General features: G+C 51.7%; 2 protein-coding genes across 5 annotated transcripts in view; one reads left to right on the top strand and one right to left on the bottom strand.

The window, feature by feature from the left end:
• Positions 1 to 3874, top strand: part of PARP12 (poly(ADP-ribose) polymerase family member 12) — a 38452-nt gene extending 34578 nt beyond the window's left edge. Inside the window, exons 10-12 of the mRNA XM_041753870.1 lie at positions 378 to 508; positions 1402 to 1553; positions 2747 to 3874. Of these exons, the coding sequence (XP_041609804.1) occupies positions 378 to 508; positions 1402 to 1553; positions 2747 to 3072 (609 nt within the window). The 3' untranslated portion in view covers positions 3073 to 3874. The remainder of the gene's footprint in view (positions 1 to 377; positions 509 to 1401; positions 1554 to 2746) is intronic.
• Positions 3875 to 6593: 2719 nt separating this feature from the next.
• The window catches only part of TBXAS1 (thromboxane A synthase 1), a 160910-nt gene continuing 142544 nt past the window's right edge, over positions 6594 to 24959 (bottom strand). For all 4 annotated transcript variants that reach the window (XM_041753438.1, XM_041753435.1, XM_041753437.1 and 1 more), the window contains 4 exons: positions 15416 to 15507; positions 11014 to 11151; positions 9251 to 9413; positions 6594 to 6769 (listed from right to left, as the gene is read on the bottom strand). In XM_041753438.1, the coding sequence (XP_041609372.1) occupies positions 6695 to 6769; positions 9251 to 9413; positions 11014 to 11151; positions 15416 to 15507 (468 nt within the window). In that variant the 3' untranslated portion in view covers positions 6594 to 6694. The remainder of the gene's footprint in view (positions 6770 to 9250; positions 9414 to 11013; positions 11152 to 15415; positions 15508 to 24959) is intronic.

Here is a 24959-nt window from a genome sequence, read left to right as displayed (position 1 = left end):
AGATCTGCTTTAATAGGGTTTGCCCGCCTCCACCAAACAAGTGTGCTCCACATTTATTGACACCAGCTCTGGTCTTATAGACTATATAGTCTGCCCTCTATGGGTACAGAGGAGGAATGGGGACACCCAGGGTGGTGTTGGCATGAGCATTATGTATCTGCCCTTTAGGAGGATTTCACAGTGAACAAAAGGAAAGTGACCACAAACTGCCTACCCCCCCCCATTACACCTGAAGACACTACACATCTGGGCCAAAGGAGAGTAGTGATCACTCTGGTCTTGCCTGCAGTTCTAGCATTTTATGAGCAGACCTGGAAGGGACTGATTTATATTTTACACTTTGATGATAACAGAGAAAAAATGTTTGCTTCTTGTAGAAAATTACCCTCAGTTCTTCATCGGACGAGTATCAAAAGGTCTGGAACCTCTTTAACCGTACGCTGCCTTTCTACTTTGTTCAGAAGATTGAGCGAGTCCAGAATCTGGCCCTCTGGGAAGTCTACCAGTGGTATGTTAGGGGCTCATTGTTAGTGGGCTGGTGACTGTCCCTCCAATCCATACACGGTAGGCTAGCTGCTTGCCAAATGTGTCCAGGGTTTGAGGGACAACCTGAGATGGCAGCCATTGCTTGCCCGGTGTTGGTGGCATCAGGAGCTGTGTCCCTGCTTTCCTCACCATCTCTCCATCTTTACGGCTTAGTGTCGGCATATTCCTCAGAGCCAAGGGGACTAAAGCTGCCCTAGTAACAGAGTCCGCACTTGCACATGTGCATTCTGCCTCCCTACCTGGAACTGGTCAGTAGGAGCCACCTGCGCCCCAAGGCATATAGAGCTGTTGTCCTGACAGCCAGGGAGCCAGGCCTCATTTTCGGGCCTGAGGACTAGCATGTTCTTGGGTGCTCAGCAACTTGTCCTTGTAGAGAGAAGGTCTGCAGCAGGTCACCAGGGAGGGAGGGCCCGAGGTCCTGCTGACCTGTCCCCGGAAGAGGGGGTTGGAGCAGTGTCATCTGTACTCTGGGCCCAGGGATGAAATCAGGGTAGCTTAGAGAAGGTAGAGGGATGGCCCCTCAACTGACCAGCATCTCCCAGCTTCCCTGGCTAAGCTCCATCGGGAAGCAAGGTGGTGAGGAAGAAGAGGTGGTGTGTGTGCTTGCCAGCGGCTGGCCTGCTGTGGGAGTGCAAGAAGCTGCCGACATCTAGATCTGTGGAGGGAAAGGCTTCCCTTCTGCTCTTCACCCAGGTCCTGTTGCTCACCCTCTTTCCCATGCGCTGGCACCTGCCTGGTCTCATGGGCCCGGACTCCTGATGCTTCTAATAAAATGTATTTTCTTGGGTCGAGTGGCCTCTATTTGGCAGCAGGCACTCTCTGCCTCCAACGTACATTCCTCTCCCATGATTCTAGGCAAAAAGGGCAAATGCAGAAGAGAAATGGAGGGAAGATGGTAGATGAGCGGCAGCTCTTCCACGGCACCAGTGCCAGTTTCGTCGATGCCATCTGCCAGCAGAACTTTGACTGGAGGGTCTGTGGTCTTCATGGCACTTCCTACGGCAAGGGTAAGGGCAAAGGTGACCCCACTGGCAGAACCTGGCTTTACTCTTTTAGAGCAAATTGATGGAGGGCATGGGGGAACCAGCATGAGTTGATGAGCTGGGTCAAACTCAGTGAGTGAGGACCCCTGGCCCTCGGGGTGGGGTGGGGTGGGGTGCCTAGCCGGTGGCCCCCTTACTCCTCTGTGTGCAGCTGGGAGCCTCACCCAAGGTTGGAGCAGGGTTTTGTGTCCCTGTGGAGTAGAGGCCCTGGAGATGGTGAGCATGAGTCAGGGGAGACCAGGTGCCTTCCCAGCCCCAAGCCCGGCCCCAGGCTGTTGCCTGCATGATCATTAGGATGAGAATCTGAATAGTTGAGGGATGCTTGTGTCCATATCATTCCAGCCATAATGGGAGTTCTCTATTTTCCTGTGTTATTTTTAAACTTTATTTGGAAATAATTTCAAACTCGGGGAAGTCACCAGAATAATATTTTTAAAACTCCTGCATAAATTTTACCTAGATTCATCAGCTTAACATTGTGCCGCATTGGCTTTATTTCTTCTGACTCATTTGCAAGTAAGTAGGTGGCATAGGTCCTGCTCTTTCCCCCTTGAGCACCTCCTAAGAACGAGGACATTCTTTGCCATAGCCATGACATGGTTGCTAAATTGAAGCATCTTGTGGTACTGTCATCAGCAGTCCCCCTCTGACTCTATCACTTGTCCATCAGTCAGCCTGAATCAGGTGTGGCAACAGCTGTGGGGGCGGGATGGACAGAAGCCGGTGGTGGGTCGTATTTCTGCATATGTTTATGTGGCAGTCTCTGATGCAGGTTCCTGTTTGCTGAGCTTCAGAAATCTCTGCTAGGCTGCCAGTGGCTACGGTTCCATGTATGGGATCTTGTTACCTTTCTGCACCAGCCCCATGAGGCTGGCATGACAGCCCCATTTTAGAGCTGAGGAGAAGACTGAGGTTTAGGGGCTAAGTAGTGATGTGCCCAGGGGACCCTTAGGATTTGAGAGAGGCAGAACTTGAGTTTTCTGTCTCAGAGTTAGGTGATTCCCCCTAATGCCCTTCGTGAGGGTAGAGGCTAGGAAAGAGGGAGGACAGGGAGACAGGAATGTCTCCTGGTTGACAGGACACCTGAGCCTCCCCTGCCAGGCTGTGGGCTGTGCCCCCCAATACCCCACTGAGCCCACACGTGTCCTTCCTTGCAGGGAGCTACTTTGCCCGAGACGCAGCTTATTCCCACCACTACAGCAAATCCGACACCAAGTCCCACACGATGTTCCTGGCCCGGGTGCTGGTCGGGGAGTTCATCCGAGGCAACGCCTCCTTCGTCCGCCCCCCGGCCAAGGAGGGCCTTGGCAACAACTTCTATGACAGCTGCGTGAACAGCATGTCGGACCCCTCCATCTTCGTGATCTTTGAGAAGCACCAGGTCTACCCGGAGTACGTGATCCAATATGCCAGCTCCAACAAGCCCACGACGGGGACCTCCACCCTCTTCTCCTTGGCGTCTTTCTTTAGCAGCCGGCAGTGAGCACACAAGGGTGTTTTAGGTGCCTTTCAGGCATGTCTTCCTTGGCGTTGCTATTTGGGAAGGGTTTTTTTTTTTTTTTTTTAACAAAAACTTTTAATGAACTGTTCATTTAATGTTGACTTCCTGATGAAGTTACAGTCTTAATCTCACTAATAATGGTTCTGTTTTAAGCCACTTTTGGGCTCATTAGTAGACTAACCAGAAGTGATTATAGGTGGGCCTGTTATTGCTTTTTACTAGTGGGTTAAAGTTTTATTATTTACACTCTTTGTCGACTTTGCAGCTGATTGGCACCAGGCACAGAGTTTCCAGATACTATTTTATGGATTGATTTTAAATTTAACTTTCTGTCTCTGCAGTGAGTAATTTGGTTTTTCAGGGTCTCAGTGGCATCTTGTTTAATTTTTTGTCAAAATGACATAGTAGCCATCATCAGTCCAGGAGGTAGTCACTCTGTTGCTCTGGCTTTAATCCAGGCACCCCTTCTTCTTCTGGGCTCCTGCCCTTGGAACTGGCCCATCTATCTTGGTGTTAGAGCAAGTGGCTACTGTGTGGTATCACTGTGGCCCTGTCAGTTTCCCTTTGTCCTGGAGGGGTCAGCATCACTTAGTGGAAGGTGACATGGATGAGGGGCTGCCCCCAGGGATCCCCAGGGCTCTGCCCACGAATGCCCATTCCCACATCTCCTAAGCACACTGGATACCCTCTGAATATGGGTTTTCTGTTCCTGTGAGATTTGGATACCTGTGCTGCAAATGTCACGATGGAGTATGGAAATAAAAGAATATTTATTTGAAGTGCACGACAACCAAAGCTCATTCTTCAGCGTCTATCGAGCACCTGCTGGGTAGAGGCACTTCTCTGGGTGTTGGGCTATAACAGAGCCCCCATTACTGCCCTTGGGGGCTGTGTGTGGACTTATCCTGAAGCTGATGAGCCTGAAGGTTCAGGGCCTCTCACTTGCCGGGGCACCTTCCACAACCCTAGGAGGGGCCCTAACTATATGGCCACATGGTCTTACATCTCTGTTATATTTGCAAAAGTTACATATTTGTATTTTTTTTTCCCCACCCAACCCCTGTAGTTCCAAGTTCCACAAAACCCAGATTCACTACTGAGCAGAGGGTGTTGTGGACATGGAAGGGTGGGTGCATCCTGTGCGTCTTTCACTCACTCACAGCAGTTGATGGGAGTCTCTCTGGGCACTGGCTGGCTCTGCTCTGGGGGAGGAGGAGCTGGCAGGGCAGCTCCGTGTCTTGAGGTGGCTGTACTGTTTGGTCTCTGGGTCCTCAGCAGTGGACTGTCCCTCCTCCCCTACACCCTTCTTGCCCACCCCCACCTTCCTAATACAGTGTGTCCACTCTACGTGACGCCTCCGCTTCTGTCACTTTATCCTGGAGCTCTCAGATCTAAGGTTGTTGAGTTTTTCCATCTCTGGACCAGGGTTAGGGGGTGCCCTGGAACCTTACCCAGGTCAGCTAGTCAAGGCATAGAGGAACTGAATTATATGACCAAAAAAATGCAGCAACAACAGTACTACCTTAACCACCTGCAGGGCCGGTCACCTCATTGTACATGGTAGGATTTTTCAGAGGCCCCAAGATATTTCTGCCATACCCTGACTGATCCTGAAATTTTATTTTCGATTTGAGTCCTGGTCCTACTACAGTGGAGGTGGGGAGCCAGAGGAGTGTCAGGGAGAACCATTAAGTCAGATGCTTGCCTGCTGAGTCTTACATGGACCTGATCCCCTGCTCATTAACTATCTGGCTGCTGGGAGCTGAGTGGTGGGCAGCAGGGATGGTCCAGTGGGGAGTGTGGGTGGGAAGAATGGTTGGAGAAGCCTGGTGTGGAGGTGATCACATGCTCCAGAAAAGGCAGTTGAGCTAGAAGACTGCAGAGGCGCTGGATTTGCTCACCTTTCAGAAGGCAAGCCAGAAGGAATACCAACTTGGACCTGAAATTTGAGAGAGGGCCGGGGTCCATGTGGCCAGGCTGTAGCCTGGGAGGGGGTGGGCACTGTGATGGGAAGAAGTCAAAATGATGGTAACTCTCTCGGTGCAAAGAGGTGGTGGGACCCATGGCAAGTGTGTGAATGACTAGTCCTGAGGACCTGATTGGGATCCAGCTAAAGGGTCCTGTGGAGGGCCCAGTCCATGCCATTTCCTGCCCTGGTAGCTGGTGTTGTGCATCAATGGTGGCATTTCGGGAGAACTGGGGATTGTGGCTTGAAAGAGCAGTGGGGCCAAGCCCAGCAATTCTAGGACAGTAGGAAGCCTCGCTGCTGTGTCTGAAGGTGGTAGGCACCTGGACAGGAAGGTGAGGGCAGCCAATGGAGCTGACAGGCCGGGGGGTGCCGGGCACAGGCTGTGCTCTGAGGAGGGAGCCAGGTGCTCAACTGGGCCCTTCTGCAGGATGAGGCTCTGCGATGGCCACAGAGGGTCAGGGACGGGAGACAGGCAGAGCCATCAGGAAGGGCAGATGGCTCACCAGGAATGGGAATGTGTGACTTTCTCACACATTGAGTGTGAGTGTGAGCCCCAGGGTCAGACATCTAGAAAGGGCTGGGTCGCAGAGAGGAGCAGTGGTGACAGCAGGGGTGCAGAGAGAGCTGTGTGATGGGCTGGCCGGGCAGCTCCTAGAGCTGGGACCGTGCTGGGGTCCAGGCTGCCTTCTTGCCTCCAGGGAAGCCTGAAAGTGAGAAGAGGGCTCTCCAGGAGAGGACGTTCGGGGAGCCCGGGGTGTTCCGAGCTGCAGTGGGAGAGGGCCCAACGGCAGAGGCAGCATCCACAGCCATGGATACGTGGAACCCTCTTGAGCCAGCTCTCCTGAAACAGCCTAAAGGCAGGTCAGCCTCTGGGAGCCGAGCTCACAAACTCCTGCCCAAGATGCCATCTACAGGACACCTAGCCCCTCCGCGCTGCTCAGATGGTACGTAGAGGACGAGGCTCTGACCCTGGTCTGCTGCTCTGTTTTCCAGATGAGGACACGGAGGCACAGGGACGTGGGACGACCAGCAGCCCTGACCACATGCAGCTCGTGGCAGGTGTGAGCTTCAACTTGTGAGCTCTTTGTTGAATTTCAACTTCTCAGCAACACGATAGTTATAATACATTCACTTCTATATTTTGACACTTTGATCAAAATTAAGAGAAGTCACAATGCCTTGTACATTTGTTCCTCTCTTCTGTGCATTAAAACCTTACAAAGTTAGTATTTCCTATGTAGGAAAATCAAAGCATCAGGAAGCTTCTGAGTCACTATTGAAGCTGGGCTTCCAATAAATGTCCTTTTTTAAGTCAAACGCCACAAGTGCACCAGGGGCTGGTGCCATCAGGGCAGCTCACTGAGTGTCCCCGTGTCCCTCTGCCCTGTAGGTTCCTTCTTCCATCCTGAGGCCAGGACTTCCTTCAAAACCCCAGACGCTCATTTTGACAAAATTACATTTTTGCTTATTTACCAGCAATCTCTGATTGAGCGAGGTGGATCAGCGGCTCATATATCATCAGCAGAGTCAAAACTAAGTGCAACAAACATTTATTAAGCATTTGCATGACAGGCACCCTTTCAATGGTTTCAGTGATATTTTCCCCCAACTCTGAGTTCCCACATGAAGCTTTTGTCAGCGGGAGACAATCTTGATGTAGATGCCATTCTTTGGACCTAGGGCAGATTTGGAGTCTAGCTGCAGTGGTACCTGAAAGAGAGATGGATAGATGGCTTACAGCTAACCGCACCTACGGGAAAACTCTGGAACTGGGCCTGAAGTGGGGTTTGGAGATGAGGGACAGCAATACTGAGTGAGCAAAGCAGCCTCCCTGGCAGGGCCTTGAGAAGCCAGCAAAATTGTGTCTCGGGGACACTGGGTGCTGGGGCCCCAGCAGCACCCTGGTGCTTGACCCTCTTTCCCAAGTTAATAAAATACTGCGGTGAGTAAGGTACTCAGTCCTGCATTTGTCCTCCCAAGAAGCCTGCGTAGGAGGTAGTAGCAGCTCACTTTGCACGTGAAGGAATGGAGGTTCAGAGAGGCCAAGCAACTTGCCCAAGGTTACATGACTGGAAAGTGAAGGGTAAATCCTCAAACTCTCTCACCTCTTCTCATCTCACTCCCCAGTGCCCTAGCAGTAACTGAGCAGCGCCCCCTTCTTTCCAAGGGGCTTTGGGAGAGTGGCTGTCCCCTTCTCACGTGTGCTGTGGTCTAGCCTCACCGCCATTCAGAAAGCTTTCCTCATGTCCAATTTACAAGGCAGATTGATGGTGGACTGGGGACTTGGAAGAAAAGCCAGAGAAGTACTCAAGAAGCAGGGTGTCCCCTTGAGCCCTGTGTAAAACGATGGTTCAGTGGTTAATGTGAATCCTTTAAGGGGATGAAGAATCACCCTGCCTTAGTGCTGGGGCCTTGGTGGGCTTTTCAGATGTCTTTGAGGGGAGACAAGTTATATGACCAAGAAACAAGATGAACTAAACTTGCGTTATCCCGTGGGGTAGCCAGCCAATAGCACATGCGGCAACTGAGTACTAGAAATATGGTTAGTGCAAATGAGGGGCTGAATTTTGTATTTTTTATTTTTAAAGATTTTATTTATTCATGAGAGACACAGAGAGAGGCAGAGACACAGGCAGAGGGAGAAGCAGGCTCCCTAAAGGGAGCCCGACGCGGGACTTGATCCCGGGACTCCAGGATCACACCCTGGGCCAAATGTAGGTGCTAAACCACTGAACCACCCAGGGATCCCCTGAATTTTTTATTTGGTTATCAAAATTTACATTGCCACATGTGACTAGCAGCTAATGTATTAACACCGCTCTAGAAAAACTGGAAACACCACTGGACTCCCAAAAAGGAGATCAAATGGGGCTAACGAAGTCAGGGAGGGCTTCCTGGAGGAGTGGACACCTGGGCTGGGGCTAGGAATAGGAGAAGCCTTGTGGGCAAGACTTCTCAGGGGCCACCTCGGGATTTGAGGGAACACCAAAGGATTTGGAAGATGGGATTAGTCTGGGGACAGGGAAGTGGGAGGTATGGCATTCCAAGTAGGGACGAGTGCACGCGAAACCCTCCTGGAGTGGGAGGATGGGGCTGGGGATACAAAGTGGGCTCAGACGGGCTCTCTCTAGATCCAGCAGGCTCGGGGACACATGGCTGGTTCTTTTTTCCTTCTTTTTTTTTGTATATTTTTGTTTATTGGAGTTCGATTTGAACATGGCTGGTTCTTGAGCTGGGGAATGCCAGGCCTAAGCAGTGTGTTGGGACCACGGTCTGGCTGCTGTCCTGTCTGTCAAGATCAAGGGTAAATGAGACAAACCCCAAAAGGAAGTCCTGCACCCGGAGCACCCAAGTCATTTGGGGGCCTGCTCTTCTGTTTGGCTCTGTGGTCCCAACTTGCCCCTGCCTGTCTCCAGCCTTGGACGCCGTCCTGTTTGCAGAGGCAGCGCCACTCTCTGAATCCCACGGTTGACCATTCATCGCTGCGTACTTAGCGCCTGCGCCCCGTGCCCTCCCGTCCAGCCGTGGACAAGCACGAAGGGGCACAGTGTTCAGGCCGGAGGGGGAACAGCAGACACTGCCCAGAGGTGGCTGGATGCAGAGGGAGAAGGAAGGCTTGGGGTGCAGAGCGGGCCAGATCGGGTTTGAGCCCGTCTCTTCACTCTCTGGCTAGTCCTGCATTTGCTCCTGAACATTCGCTCAGCGAATGCGTGAGCACCTGCCCCAGAGCCTGGTGCTGGAGGCTCCAGCAGGGAATCCGACAGACGCACGTTCCTGCCCTCCTCACAGAGCCTGCGGTCCACGTAGGCAAGTGATTTAACCTCTGTGAGCTTTATTTTAGCTCCTCACCCGAAGAATGGGAATAATGAGACCTACCCTGGGGAAATCACCGGCTCGCTTAGCTGAAGAGGGAAGAGCTGCGGCCTTGCAGGCCCAGCTTCGCTGTACAGAGACAGTCAATCGTAGTAACAGGAATGCAGCCTTGGGTTACGTGCCGGGCTCACCCCTGAGCACTTGTGTGGACCCATTTAATCCTCATGCAGCAGGAACAGGGAGAAGGGGTTCTTGTTATCAGCCCCCTAAACACTCATCAAGAAACTGAGGCCAAGAACTCGACTGGGAGAGCCGGGGTGAGCACCCCACCCAGCCCCCGACCCCGCACCCTGGCGCCCGGAGCAGCCAGGGGCTCACCTGCGTTTCCGGGCAGGCCTCGAACCGGAACTGGTGCAGGACCTGCAGCAGCGTCAGCTTGACCTCCAGCAGCCCCAGCCGCACCCCGAGGCAGCTCCGGGGGCCCGCGCCAAACGGCAGGTAGGTGAAGGGTTGCTGTCGTCGCTGCGCCTCGGCCTTGAACCTGCGGGGTCACGCGGTCAGGGTGGGCCGGGGACACCCGCCTCCCTTCCCGGGGCCTGGTCAGCCACTGCTGTGGCCCAGGGACCCCTTCATCGGAGGCCACGCTCCTGACAAGTGGGCCTGAACCCCACTGCACTCAACAGAATCCGTTGTCCCATGGCCTTGTCCCTGGGGCCCTGGAGCTGGTGGCCGCTGATCCCCGAGCTTCAGTCCTGCCCTCTGCTCTGTGTCCCAAAGCCCTAGGGGCACTGCTGATGCAAAAGAATCACGGCGGGCAGGTGGGGGGCGAGCATGGGTGGCTCCATAGGCTAAGATCTACCTTCTGCTCAGGTCATGATCTCAGGGGCCCGGGATGGGGTCCCCCGTCAAACTCCCTGCTCAGCAGGGAGCCTGCCTCTCCCTCTGCCCCTTCCCCTGCTCATGCTCTCTCTCAAATGAATAAAATCTTAAAAATAATACAAAACTGAATCACCTGGAAGGCCCACTGGGCCCTCCCCTTAAGAACTGATTGCTAGTGGATCTGAAGGCTCCTGAGGATCCACCAGGATGAAAGTCTTCAGAAACCACACCCCTCACCTGGGCCTGTGGCTTCAGTCCCCGTGAGCCAGCGGAGGGCAGCAGCCACCACCAGCTTCCTGCGCAGGTTCCCTGGGCACCGGCCCTCCCAGGAGGCCGTGTCCCGTGTCCCGCGGGTTATCCGCCGTTGCCACACCGGGCGGCTGTCTCCCCTGCCCACACTTGCCTCCCTGGTCCAAGCGGTGACACTGGGGCCCCTGGGGCTTTCTCTGTTCCAACTGCTGCAGAAAGTCTACCTGCTACCGAATAGCATGTGCCCCGTGGGCCCCAGGACAGTAGCACTAGGGGTCCGCCACCGTTTTCGTAGTGACCAGCTGGCTTCAGCGGCAGCCCTGGCGCCTGACAGTCACTGTGCTCCCAGAGCTGCTGCGGGCGGGGTATTATTTATCAAGGTCCGGCTGCCCGGTGATGGGGGGCGGTGGGGGGGGGAGAGTCGTGGCCTCTTTCCACAGGAAGTTGGAAGGCCCAGAAGTGGACACAGTGTCCACTTGCCAGGTCACACCAGGAAGGGGTGTCCATCGTTTGGATGAGGACGGTGTGGCCTCCTGCTCAGACATTTTCAATCTGGGAGCCTAGAACCAAACCCCAAGTAGGGGGCAGGGGCGTGGGGAGCCAGGCTAGCATGTTAGCACAGCTGGATCCCATGAATTCAGGGAGAAATTTTGTTAATTACTCTTGTTTTGGAACAAGCTCCAATTTTTTTTTTTTAAAGGACATGATGTTTTGTTATTTTCCAGCGCACGCCTGAAATAGGATCCCGTGTCCTGTTTCTTGGCTGGGACACACAGGACGCCCAGCTGAAGTTGCCTAGTTGCCTGCACGTCAGGCTGCCGAAATGCTAAATCTCTGGATTCTCTCTGGGGCCTTAAAGCCGGTGCAGTTATTTCCTTTGGCAATCCTGTCTCTCAGATGTCTGATTGCTAGGACTTTTAACGGTTTGGGGATGACTTTGCTACATCTTTGTCTCCCCTTGGCCACCTCCAAGTGCCTCCCACTCGCGTCCCTCTCAGGCCCACAGAGCTCACCTCTCGGGGTTGAAGGTCTCCGGTTGTGGCCAGTACTCAGGGTCATGGTGTAGGGCGCCCACGGCCACCTCCACCACGGCGCCCGCGGGGATGCGCTGTCCCTGCACCTCGCAGTCCCGCGCCGCCTCCCGTGTGAACCTGTGGGGACACGTCGGTCACCCCTGCCTTGATGGCCAGCGGCAATGAGGAGAGTGTAGGGGGAGACGGGGACAGGAGGCCCGGCCCTCTGGCAGGGGTGACCAGGATGGTTTCCACCCCCTGCCCTTGGCGCCCTACTGCTCACGACCCTGCAGCCTCTAGGCTCCTTAGACTCATTCGGCCTTGGATGAAATGCCGTCACGCGTGAAGCCCGAAGAGCTTGTCTCAGGCCTGGTTAGGGGGGCACAGGTACCTCCCAAGGGCTTCTTCCTGTGGGGGCGCTTGCGGGTCATTCCCCAGCCACGCTTCCCCCTCATCTGCCATTTGTGGTCACATTGCCCTGGCCCAGCGGGTGCCTGGGGGCTCCGTCGGTGGAGCGTCGCCTTCAGCTCCTGGCACCATTCTGGAGTCCGGGCATCAAGCCCAGCACTGGGCTCCCTGCTCAGCAGGGAGTCTGCTTCTCCCTCTCCTTCTGCCTCTCCCTCTGCTTCTCCTTCTCCCTCTGCTTCTCCTTCTCCCTCTGCTTCTCCCTCTCTCTCTGCTTCTTCCTCTCCCTCTGCTTCTCCTTCATTCTCCCTCTGCTTCTCCCTTTCCCTCTACCTCTGCTTCTCCTTCTCTTTCATTCTCCCTCTGCTTCTCCCTCTTCCTCTGCTTCTCCCTCTCCCTCTGCTTCCCCTTCTCCTTCATTCTCCCTCTGCTTCTCCCTCTCCCTCTGCTTCTCCCTCTCCCTCTTCCTCTGCTCCTCTCCCAGCTCGTTCTCTCTCTCTCTCAAATAAATAAAAATATAAAATAAATAAATGGCCTGGCCCCTGATCTCCATTCACTGTCTATATCACCATGGATAATTTCTACTAGAGGGGAAAACTTCTGGTCAGATTGTTTACCAAGCGCCACGGCACAATCCCATTTACATTGTATTTTTAAGAGCTAGACCACAGATGTTTGCATATAAACATAAAATTTCTGGAAGAATACTTGAACTTCAGCCATGATATCTTCCAAGGGACTGGGGTGGAGGATGGCAGGGGGCCAGAAGTGCCAACAGTTCTTTGGATCCTTCTGTATTGTTTAGGTTTTTTGGTTTTTGATTTTTTTAAAGTATAAGCATATTATTTTTGTGATACAGATAATTACTTTAAAATGAAAAACTATCTATGCTGGCTTTTATTTCAGATTGTAGAACTGGACTTTCCTAAATATCGTAGGGGAGATAAAATTATTATACTAATTATCATTATATTTTACTCTTGCTTATAAAATAAATTAAGAGCAACCCGAGGCTCCTTGCAGCATTCGTCACTTGGTTAGGAGCCTTTAATGTAACAGGAGAGGCCAGGCCTGGGGGACCCTTATTCGGATCTTAAGCTACCAATGCAATTAACATGTGCTTGGAGCTGGTGGCAAAACGCCGGTGCTCAAATCAGAGCAAGCAGGTGGGGGTCTCTGATGTCCACAGCCTCGGTTCTAAAGGGTCAAACTAGGCTATACTGTGACATCCTTTTCTTTTTCATCTTTACTGGGAAAATATCCTGGACCAGGATCCAAGACCCCCTAGAAGCCAGAAAATAAGCTTTCCCTTCTGTATGTAGTGGGGCCTCCTGTCTCGCTAGGCTAGGCCATAGATAAGGATAGAAAAATCTGCTGGATTATACCATTTAGAATCCTGGATTCACATTGATAACACTTCAACAAGAGTTGGGATGTTTTCCACAGGGGCCATTCTGAGCTTTTTGTGTGGATAATGGTTATCTGTCAAGGTGTGTCAGGGCTTGGAAAAAGCCAATGCACTTTTCTGAGATTAAAATAGTAAAGAAAAATAAATACAGTTCGCCATTCTCTCTGTATTCACCCGGAAATCTGTTGCCTGGACCGAAGTGAATTGGCCTCTCATTTGGCTGAGAATAACGATGGCTTGCAGAGAGAAGTCAGCAGAGCTGATATGGCTAAAAATTCTGGTGGAGTAGGTACAGAGGAAGGTGAGGCCCAGGAGATCACGGCTCGCCCAGGATTGGAGCGGGCTGGAAGCTGGCCATTCGCCTGGAAGGCGGGCCTTCCTCTCTGCACCTCACACCTTGCATGGCAACCACTTAGAGTGTCCGGCTTTTCAGATGTTCTGTCCACTGTCAGTGCACCCTTGGGGTGGGCCAAGCAGACGCTGGGTGCCCACTGAACACACGGGAAGCAGAAGCACAGAGCAGCCCAGAACATACCCAAGATCACACAGCAAACTAAGGGCATGGATGTGAGGACCGTCGTGGCTTTCTGTCAAAATTTGTTCTGTGATGATGGAGGCCTGGCACTGCATGTGATTTTACGAGGGGATCGACCGGTTCATCCGAATTCCCTAGTTTCTGGCCTGCCTTGGAGTGGGACCAGCAGCCCCTGGCTCCCCAGAGCAATGCCTTCACCAGCTGCCTTTTACACGGTACTGTTGATAAAGGGTCACGGGGAGAATCGATCAGAGCATTTTGGTGTCGAAGAACCTATACACTTTGTCACTCAACACATCCTCTCAACCAGGTCTCCTGCGATGAGTTCTTGATTGGGTTTAGATCCAGGAAATGACATGTCTTTGATCACTTTATAGACCTTCCTCTCGCTAGAGAACACGACTGTTCAACTCTGCTGGTTTTCCTCTCTGGCAGGAGCCTCTGCAACCGAGTGGGGACCTGACCCCAGTTATCGGCCCTCTCTGGGGTCCCGTAAAGGCTTCTTTCCCCTAGACAGCCTTTGTTCTATCACTGAATGTCTTATTTGGAGCTTCATTTTAATGTGTATAGCAGCTGCCCACAGTTCTCTTGGAAGGAAGCTGGATATAAATCATGAAAAAACAAAGATTGAATGACAGTTTGCTCCATGGCTCCCAAGGAAATCAGAGAAGGCCCGTAAAGTCGGTCTTAATGCCAGGAGAGGCACTAAGAGAGAGCAGCAGCAGCAGGAGAGCAGCAAGGCAGGCCCCGGGGCTGACTGCTCTGAGGGGCGGAAGCCTGTGTGCTTGAGGACCATGCGATTTCACGCACATCTCCAGAATTCTCTATATTTGCTCTGGGTCTGAACGCTTTGGACAAGAGCTACAATCACACTCTTGACGATGTTTTTGGTTTGGAATATAATTCTGAGACACCTTCAAAGCATCCACATTTTCTCTTTTTAAAATGGGCACCTGGGTGACTCAGTGGTTGAGCATCTGCCTTCAGCCCAAGGGTGATCCCGGGGTCCTGGGATTGAGTCCCGCATCAGGCTCCCAGCAGGGAGCCAGCTTCTCCCTCTGCCTGTGTTTCTGCCTCTCTCTGTGTGTCTCTCATGAATAAATAAAGTAAAATAAAATAAAATAAAATAAATAAAAAATGGCTAAAGGGACCTCCCTCTGGATTATATGGTATATGAATTCATAGGCATGCAGAGTGGAAATTATGATGTACAGGCTAAATGCTATGTGTTGTTTCTGTTTCTAGAAACTGAAGTCTGGCCACTGTTTCCCTCCCTAAGGGCCTGGGGCCCCAAGTTAAGACCCTGTGCTCCATGGACTGCCTCGCTTAGGGGGAGTTGGAAAGAAGCAGAAGACCAGATTCCTGCTCTCCAGGCACTCACAGGTTAGTGTGAGTGGGTGTCCCCGGGTGAAACATTGCAGAGGGGTTGAGAAGTGTCCGAGAATATAATTGAAAGTACAGTCTGTGCAAAGATGCTGGGGGAGGACAGGCAAAGTGCCTGGAACTGTGAGTCTCGGGTTGGACCTCGATGGAAGGGGCCGGGGTGAATTGTTGGGAGAATGAGGAGATGCCTTCCAGACCTTGAAAGGATCCCCCTGGAGCATCACTTCCAAGGGCAGGAGTTTCATCTGCTGATTTTCCAGTGTTTGGAATAGCATCGGCTTGATAAATAGTTGCCAAATGAACGAATGGATGAACAGACAAGCAGGCAGGGGGACTAGCTGAAGCCGTTCAAGGCTGGGAGGCCAAGGAGATGGTCTTGGGTTGGGGAGGAAGGTCATGTTAAGAAAAGACCAGTGACACTCTGAGAAGCTGGTTAAGGTAGAGGAAAATGAGCCAGACATTGACTGCTAGGGTTACTCTCTGGAAGCTATTGCACCCCAGGGGATACGGAGAAACCCAAGGCTCAGGCCTCGCCCTCCAGGGACTCGAGTCTGGCATCACACAAAGGGTGACTGATGTCTAGTGAGGATCCTAGACGGTGATGCCAAAGGGGCTTTGGAGGACTGCGGGCTGGGGTGGGGTTCGGGGTGGGGATGGGGAGCGGGGCGTACCTGAAAGCCGGGGGGTAGATCCTCAAGGTCTCCGCAATCACCATGTCCAGGTAGGGCAGGCCTTCCTGGAGGCTGCAGTAGTCAAGGGCCGTCTGGTGATGGTGGTCGTGGTGGTGGTGGGGTTGTGACAAAGGAAGAAAGTCGAGTTACAGCGAGTCACACAGCCTTTCTGGCTTCTCCATTAGCATTAGAGTCCCACTCCCGCTTAGCAGACTCGCACATGGAGATGCCGCAAATGCACAGTGTAGGCCGGCGCTCCCCGTGTCCTGGTGTCCCTGTTCCATGGTGCTGTATGTGACCGAGGACGAGCCGGCCCGGCCTGGGACTTGGGGGGTCTTTGAGTGTCACACAGAGAGGTTTGGTTCTAGGGCAGTGGCAGCAGGTGCAGCCAGGAGCATTTCCGGAGCCTGGTGGCTGCGTGTAGCACAGACACGACCTGGGTCAGTCCCCCCTGCACCCCAAGAGGCAGCTGCTCCCCCATCTCTCAGATGAGAAACCGAGCCTCGGAGGGGCGGCCACGGAGGCGGTAACTGGTATGTCATAAAGTTAAGAGACGCAGAGTGACATCGCAGCAAAAGAAAAAGAGTCCTGGTAACACACAGGATGAATAGTGACAAACCCAAAGAGCTCTTATAAATCCGCAAGAAAAGGAACTAGGAACATGGTCAAAAGCTATGAACAGGCGAAGCAGAGAAGGAGAAATAAAGTTGCCATGATGAAAAATATGAATGAAAAGGAGAGTTCGTTACTCGCCAGTCAGAGCAGGAGAGGCCAGGAAATGTAGATTAGGTACTAAAGGGCGAAGGTGTGGAGAGGCCTGACCCAGCACCCTGTGTTGGGGGGACCTCAGTGACCCTTGGACTGTGCCCCGGTGGGAGAGGAAGGGACACATGGGACGTGAGCTGGGAGCAGGATGTGGGTGTGAGGGTCGGAATGGGGTCATGGAGGCTTATTCGCTGCTCTGCTGGGTTTCCCCGCATCCTCCCTGTCGCCCCCGTGTCCTACAGAGCCTGAGTGGTCCCCTGTTTGGTAGGGGACAGCCTCCTTTCTTGCCCCAGATAGCTGCTGATGCAAGAGCAGGCCTCGGCGGGGCGTTGCTTTCTTTGACCTCCCCTCCCTGAGGAGCGCAGAGGGCCCGTCCAGGCTGCAGCCCCCAGCTGTCGGTGGATGGCCCCTGGGGGGCCCTGCTCCACCCCCGGGAGCCACTCGGGCCTGCAGCCGGCCACGGGGCTGCCCCCCAGGGTCTAGTGGCTGGCAGGAGGGTTCAGGGCCCCTAAACACGCGTGAGGGCCTGACTCCTCGGCCCACGCAGCATCCCCGTGTGGGGAGAGCCTCCTTGGGGGAGTCTGGGCACCTCTGTTCTCCTTTCTGTGTTTAGTGGTTTGATTTGTGCTTGTTTCTCCTGGCCTGTGAGTCACAAAATACAAATTGTGTCATTTCAGTGATTCTGCATGTGAGTTAAACGCTCTGATATTTACATTTGAGATTGGCATTGCCTGGGTGGCTCAGTCGGTTAAGCATCTGTCTTCGGCTCAGGTCATGATCCCGGGGTCCGGGGTTCAAGCCCCGTATTGGGCTCCCTGCTCAATAGCAGGGAGTCTACTTCTCCCTCTGCCTCTGCCTGCCGCTCCCCCTGCTTGTGTTCTCTCCCTCCCTCTCTCTGTCATTCTCTGTCAAATAAGTAAACACAATCTTTTTAAAAAAAATAATAAAACTGGCATTGCATGATAGAAAGATGAATGGTAAGATTCATGCTAGAGAAGAAGAAGGGAGAACATTTGTATCTACTGTTGTTGGCACTCTCCCCTGCCTTTTGAATGAGGGGCCACATATTTTCATTTTGTATAAAACAATTGCGTGGTTGGCCACGCAGGCCATGGTTGATGTGAGCCTCTGACCCAAGGGCACCTGTCTGGAATTAGGATCGCGTGCGGAGAGAGAGAAGCGGGTGGAAAGTGAACACAGGTGAGTCATGAACTGTTGGTGACCATGTTCTGCCTTTGGAGAAGGCTCCCTGGTGTCCCTTAGAGCCTGGTTTCTGCTTGCCACCCTCCGGGATGAGTAGCCTCGTGGGTGGTGGGTGGATCAGTCCTCTCACAGTGTTTTCTCACTTAACGGCCTCAGCAACAGCTACTTCTGTCATCTGCGACCCAAGGAGACGTAACAAATGCAGAAAATGCAAAAAAGAAAAAAAGAAATGGTGGCACTGTGCACCAAAATACAGAACTATATCTCAAAGAGAAACCAGGTCTGGAAGCAGCATCCCTAACAGTAGATGGTATCGGTTTCCCAAACAGAATTTGTGATTTGGAAGCTCTCAGCATTTATTAGAGAAAGAAAACTTTTGAAAGCAGCCTAGGGGAATTGGATATTATAAAGTCAAAGGGTTCGTGTATTCTTTCTCTGGATGAGCTTTCTCCTGTGCTTCTAAGCTGTTGGCTCGAGATCCACATGCAAATATCAGCTTGGTCCAGTGGTTCTCAAGGTGGCTGAACATTAGAGGCAGTGGGGTGGCTTTTAATGTCTAAGGATGGTTGGGCCTTGCCCCCCAGGATTCGACTGTGGGTGTGAGGTGGGGCCTGGGCACCAGCTCTCCCATCCCGCTCGGCCACTGGCCACTGTAGTGTGAGCCCCAGGGAGAGACCACTCATTAGCCCTTCGGCCATCTACCTGTGATCCCTCCCGTGGGAGGAGTGGGCAGATGGGGCGGAGGGAGGCTCGCGCCTGCACATTTTAATCAAACCCAAGTGAAGCAATGAAATTCAAGTCTCTGTCCCATTGACAGACCAGTCCACCCATCTGGACCTTTGCCTGGACCTAGTTCTTTCGGGAAAATCAGGGATAAAGGGGTCCTGCACCAGTCCTGCCAGCAGAGGGCAGCAAGTGTATGGCAAATGGGGGACTCCCCGGTGACGCTGGGCCCCTGCTCAGAATCACAAATTAGACCCAAAAAAGACTTGGGAATCATGCATGCATCCAAATTCTTCATTATAGAGATGAGAAAAATGAGACCCAGAGAGGAAAGCCTTCAAAACCAAAAGCACATAGCTAGAACGTGAAGCAGAAAACCCATGTTTTAATTCAGCAATCCTGCCCCGAACCCCTGCTACCTGGCAGGTGCCGGGCTAGGTGCTGAGGATCCCCAAATGAGCAAGTCTTGGATCTCTGGGGAAGCAGACTTCTAAGCTAATCGTTATCCTGAATGCAGAACGTGTTCTAGAATGGACTTGGGAGGACCAGGATACAGTTCTGAAAACTCATTCATTTAGGCGCCTGGGTGGCTCAGTGGTTGAGCGTCTGTCTGCCTTCAGCTCAGGTTGTGATCCCAGGGTACTGGGATCGAGTCCCACATCTGGCTCCTTGCAGGGAGCTTGCTTCTCCCTCTGCCTGTGTCTCTGCCTCTCTCTGTGTGTCTCTCATGAATAAATAATTTTAAAAAAAGAATTAATTCATTCATGAATCTTTAGGACACATGCTAAGTTGGTGCCTATGGTGGGCCAGGCCCTGACTAGGCATAGAGCTCATAACATGCAGACCCTTCCCACCCTCCCAGGACCTCATGGTCTATCTCAGGATGCGAACCAACAGCAAGGATTAGGGAGTGGTGAGCATGAGACTCTGCTGGAGAACAGAGAAGGCCACACCTCCCAGACATTCGGGATCAAGGAAGCTGCCAGAAGGAAGGGTTGCCCAAACTGAGATCTTTATGATGAATAAGAAGAAGCCAGTTGAAAAGCAGGTGGGCTTGTTTGGATGTTGGCTCCACCAAACAAGTCTTAAAAAAAAAAAAAAAATCCATGAGTCCATCACAGGATCCTGAATCCTGACTGGATATTTGAAACACTTCGGAAATTATGGTTCATTGGTTTTCAGTGTGATGATAGGATGGTGGGCCCGTTTTGGAAAAGAGCCCTTCTGTTTTAAAAAACAGAATGAAATATTTACAGATGATAGGACATCTGGGATTTTTTTTTTTAAATGTGGAAGTGGGGAAAGGAACAGAAGCAGAGTGGCCGCAGCAGACTCTTGTGGGTGCTGGGTGAGGGGGACCGAGTTCTCCCAAGTGGCCTTTGAGTTTATACAGCTTAAAGTTTTCCTTTGCAAAAAGCTAAAACACCAAATAGAAATGTAAATAACAACAGCGTGTGGAGTCGCCCCATGCACAGACTTGGAGCTGCGCTCAAGAATTAAAAATGGTTCTGCGAGGCTGGCCGAGTGGGAGAGGTGTGGTTTGGAGCCGGATCTTGTAGGACAGTTGGCAGTTTTCCGGGCACAGAAGGCAGAAAGCCCTCCCATGCGGGGCGACCTTTCGGGCTGAGTCAGAAGAAGTGTGGTGGGCGTGGGACCTGGTGGAGGGCTGGCAAGAAATGAAACAGAAAAGGTAGTTATGCTCTATGGGCGCGATGTGTTTTTCTTTGGCATCTAGAAAAAACCCACACAATTAAAAAATGCTGGTGGTGGGGGGTGCGGCGGGGGGAGTGGTGTAGAATTCACTCGAAGTGAGAAAGGGAAAGGAAGGGTAGCTTAGTCAAGAAAACGTTTTCCCTTGGAAGAAAAGGCTGGCCGGCTCACCCCAAATGTTTGAAATAGCAGCAGCAGCATCGCAGGCAGGAGGCTGGGAGCTGGGAGCTGGGAACTGGGAGCTGGGAGCTGGGAGCTGGGAATTGGGAGCTGGGAGCTGGGAACTGGGAGTTGGGAGCTGGGAGCTGGGACCTGGGAACTGGGAGCTGGGAGTTGGGAGCTGGGAACTGGGACCTGGGAGCTGGAAGCTGGGAGCTGGGAGTTGGGGACTGGAAACTGGGAGTTGGGAACTGGGAACTGGGAGTTGGGAACTGGGAGCTGAGAACCGGGAGCTGGGAGTTGGGAGCTGGAAGCTGGGAGTTGGGAGCTGGGAACTGGGAACTAGGAGTTGGGATCTGGGAGCTGGGAGCTGGGAACTGGGAGCTGGGAGCTGGGAGTTGGGAGCTGGAAGCTGGGAGCTGGGAGCTGGGAGCCGGGAGCTGGGAGCCGGGAGCTGAGGCTTCTGGCCCAGCTCCTCCCTTGCTGTGGCCCTTGGCGCTCAGACCCTTGGTGTCCCCACTTGGCCCCGGGATGTCAGGAGAACCCAGCGGGGTCTGAGCAGAGTAGCCTCTCATTTCAAGCCAGGAAGCACTTTAAGCTTCTGTGTTGCCAGAAGATAACATTAAAAAGCGATCCCGAGGGCTCTGACTCCATTGCACGGCCCCGTATTACTCAGAATCAACCTGTCCTGCTGTCCCCAACGCTGGCCATGCCTCGGGGTGCCCACTTGGGGTGTCCCGCCAGGGTCTCGGCCCTGGATGCACCCCAGGCGGCTGTGGCCTGGGGCCAGTTGCCAAGGCAACACCAACAGGTCACCAGGTCTGTAAAGTGGGGTCCTGCCCAGCTGGCAGGGCAGGGCAAAGGAGCCGGTAAGGTGACAGGTCTCTGGAAAACATAATGCACCAAATGAGCAGATAATCCTTCCATTTGAATATATTGGGTGGCAGGGAGCTCACTGTAGCACCGGGCCTTCTGCAGCGTGTGTTAAATGACTCTATAAGGATGTGTTAAGGAAGAAAGTGATTTTAAAATCTTATAGAACTTATTTCAGCTGGGACTTATTTCATAAAACAAATAGCTGTGTTCTCAGAAGGTTGAAAATCAATATTAAATATTTATTAATATCCAATAGTGGGAAATGTGGATTAAATAGTAAATATTTGATTACTAACTATTGGGGGAAATATAGAGTAAAACATAAACTGAACCTGTGCCTCATGGGTTACATTTTCAATCCAAATTTTCCAGAAGGTTTTTTCCACCTATATTTGATTTTCAGTGGGTAGTAACTTCTCTTTTTCTTTCTTTTTTTTTTAAGATTTTTAAATTATTTATTCATGAGAGACACAGAGAGACAGAGAGAGAGGCAGAGACAGAGACAGAGGGAGAAGCAGGCTCCATGCAGGGAGCCCGATGCGGGACTTGATCCCGGGACTCCAGGATCACGACCTGGGCCGAAGGCAGGGCCTAAACCATGGAGCCACTCACGAGTCCCTCTCTTTTTATTTCTAAGGTCCTCGGTCTCTTTGTCTTTTTATCATACCGCTTAGATCTGTAAACCAATATTTAAATGCAATGGAAAAACCTGATGGTTAAGGAAACCTCATGGAAAATCTATGGATAAATCCTTTTAAATAGGAAATAATACTGCCCTGACCTATTCATGTCCTCTGGCTACATTTAGATTCTTGTGTGCCATTTTCTTGAGAGCTACACACACACACACACACACACACACATGCACACACACACACACACACACGCCCCTCCCCTGAGTCACTCACACCTACACATACATCACATGCTGTATGCGTGTGCAGTTAGGACATGGAGAATTAAGGAGGAACAGAAAACAAAATGTCACTGCTTTCGAAAAGATTTTTTCCTGGAGATTCAGGGACTTAATAGAAAAATTAACGTTTTCTTATTTTGCTAAAGGAAACAGAAGTGGGGGCGGCTTCAGTTTGGTCTTTCCCACGCAGTAGTAACAGCAGCAGCGAACAGGGCTGGTAATGTGGCATTTGTCACCAGATGCAGTGTTACAGAGAGTGAGCTCCATTGTGCCAGCCTTTGCCCTCCAGAAGCAGGGAACGTGACATCCCCGAAGACCCGGCTCTCCGGCTTGGGGCCAGCCAGGGGCCATACAGCCTGTATGAAGGATAAAGATTTCTATTCGCTCTCATTCTCTGGGGAACATAAGATGAGAATATGAAACCAAACCGTGGAAAATGTGGCAACCTTTTCTTTGCCCTTTTGACCACCAGCCCAGAAGAGCCCTTCCCCTCGTGACCAGCCCCGCAGATGAGCACGCAGTCCTGCGGTGAGGCCCGAGCGGGGACCTGGGCTCCGTGCCAACCAGTTCTCTAAACAGAGACACTAACTTGCTGGCTTGAGAGCCCAGGGATGGGCCCACTTGAGCTGGTCCAGGCTGGGGCGAGAAGCAGTGGGGGTCGGAGGGATGGAGTGGGCCACGAGAAGGTGGGGGGGGGGATCTTCCTAGCCAGTGCCCAGAAAGTTCTGCATGCTAATTGAAAGCATTTGGTAGATTTAGATGCAGACATGCATCCATACCTTAGAGAAAGTAATTAGGAGACTGTGTATGGGATCTATTTACACCCACTTTACAAGAAAGGAGACAGAACCCGTCCACATAAACCTGTGGATTATTCCAGGTGCCCTTGTACTCTGCAGGCCAGGCCATTAAGGGATTAGGTGAGGAGATCGTAATGAAAGAACATAAACCCGCCTACATGTGCGTGCATGCACACGCGCACACACACACACACACACACACACACACAAACACACACACTAGCCCTCACCACCGAAGGCCCTGGGTTGAGCTTTATTGATGTCCCTGACTTTCAGCAGGAATTCCTGTCTTCAGAGACCTAAGATAACAATAGTGCTCTGCCTCCTGCAATATTTTACTGTGCACAGAGGGACTTTTACATCTGTTGTATCATTTGGTCCTCACGACAACTGCACCATGTGGTAGGTAGGGCAGTTTTTGCTGCCTACTTTTGTTAGATGAAGAAAACCAAAGATTCAGAGATTCGTGGCTCATCCAAGGTCACACAGCTGGTGAATGGCAGAGTCGGAATGAAATCCAGATCTTCACATTCCAGGACTTGTCCCTCATGCTGTACTGCCTAGGCCTCCCTCCCTCTCCCCTCTTTCCCTCACCGCCCCCCCCCCACCTGCTGTCCTTAGGTACATTTTATGGAAGAATAACATGCATACAGAAAAAAATATCACACAAGCTAAAATGCAGAGTCCAGTGACTTTTAACAAAGCGAGCACACCTGTGTACCCACGGCCAGCTTGAGACACCAGACATTGCCAGCATGCTGAAGCGCCGCTGTGACCCCATCCGGTCCCAGGCCCCCCACCAAGGGCAACCACTATCCTGCCTTCTATTTTTTTTGAATTTTTTTTAGACTTTATTTATTTATTCATGAGAAACAGAGAGAGAGAGAGAGAGAGACAGAGACAGAGACACGGGCAGAGGGAGAAGCTGGGTCTCCAGGATCACACCCTGGGCTGAAGTCTGCGCTAAACCACTGAGCCACTGGGGCTGCCCAACTATCCTGCCTTCTAACACAAGAGATTACTCTGCCTTTTAAAAATCTGTACATAAACAGAATACGCAGGATGTAGGCCTTTGCCCATGCCTGCTTGAGCGTGGTGCTGTGTGTTGGACACTCATGGTGTGGCGTGGCGCTGAAGGGCGTCCACTCTCGTGGCGTCCATCCTTTCAACTGTGGCTGGACCTCTGAGTTATCCCAGTTTGGGGCCGTTATAAATAAAGCTGAACATTCTCGTATGTGTTTTGTGGTGGACGTGTGTCCACACGTCTGCTGAGTGTATACCTAGGCATGGATTTGCTGGGTCGTAAGGGAAGAGTATGTTCAGCTTTAGTAGATATTTTGGACAGTTTTACAGATTGGTTGTACCAATTGCCTAAAATTTTAGTGGTGAACCAGCTGAAAAGCAGTTTGTTGACACAAATGTCAGGTCCCTCTATTAATCTCCCTGGGGCTCCACCTGCTTCCTTCCACTTGCCTCCCCAACACGCTGAAACCCAACCACTGTCTGTATTCCAGGAAAGGGTTGAGAGAAGAAATAGTGTATTATTTGGGGAGCAGAGTTATTTATCCCTAGTGGGGGCATATAGAGAAAAGGGGAGGTAGGGACAAACAAGACACATCTAATCCCCTGGTTTTAAAAAATGGTCTCAATTATCAGACATAAGTACTCATAAGCATAAAACACATTCCCAAATCAACTAGAGTCTTTGGATTATCTGCTGTTATGTAATACTTAGGATTCTGATCTCTCCATTAATAGCCGATTGTATATGATGTTTAAAGAAATAAGCCCCTAAATAAATTACAGTTAGATCACCTAGCTCACCATCTCTGCAGTGGGGAGAGAGGGTTTTGCATTTAATTTGCGGAGAAATTGTTTTTGTTCACTCTCTCCCTACATAGATAGTGAGTATGTCTATGACATGGGTGTGACATGCCCCGAGCAGAGTGTGAGGGCATGGCGGAGGGGGTGGTGGCAAGACACAACCCCATACATTCAACTCACTCTGTATTTGGGACACTGTTTACTTGTTTGTTCAGAGATTTGTTACTATGGTAATAAGGAGCCATTGAAGGTTTGATGAGTAGAGGTGACATAATGAAAATGGTATTTTGTGCTCTGACGATGGTATATGAAGATAGTTGGAAGAGCTGGTCAATAGGAAAAGAAGATGGGAGATTACTGTAATAGTCCGGGCAGGAGCTCGGAGCTCGGATAACAGTGCAGTGGTCAGAGTGGGCAAGGGGCTGAAAGGGAAGTAGTATGAGCAGTGATTTTCTATCTTGGCTGCTCCCCACTGAGGCTGGAGCCCCACCCCGAAACATTCAGCAACAATTGATGGATTGGTGTGCAGAAGTTGGTAGTATTCCTAAAGCTCCCTGGGAGATTTTCA

The sequence above is a fragment of the Vulpes lagopus genome, chromosome 4, assembly GCF_018345385.1.
Source record: "Vulpes lagopus strain Blue_001 chromosome 4, ASM1834538v1, whole genome shotgun sequence".
Classification (NCBI taxonomy): Eukaryota; Metazoa; Chordata; class Mammalia; order Carnivora; family Canidae; genus Vulpes; species Vulpes lagopus.
The sequence above is the reverse complement of the archived record's forward strand: the minus strand, read 5'-3'. Positions and strand labels throughout refer to the sequence as shown.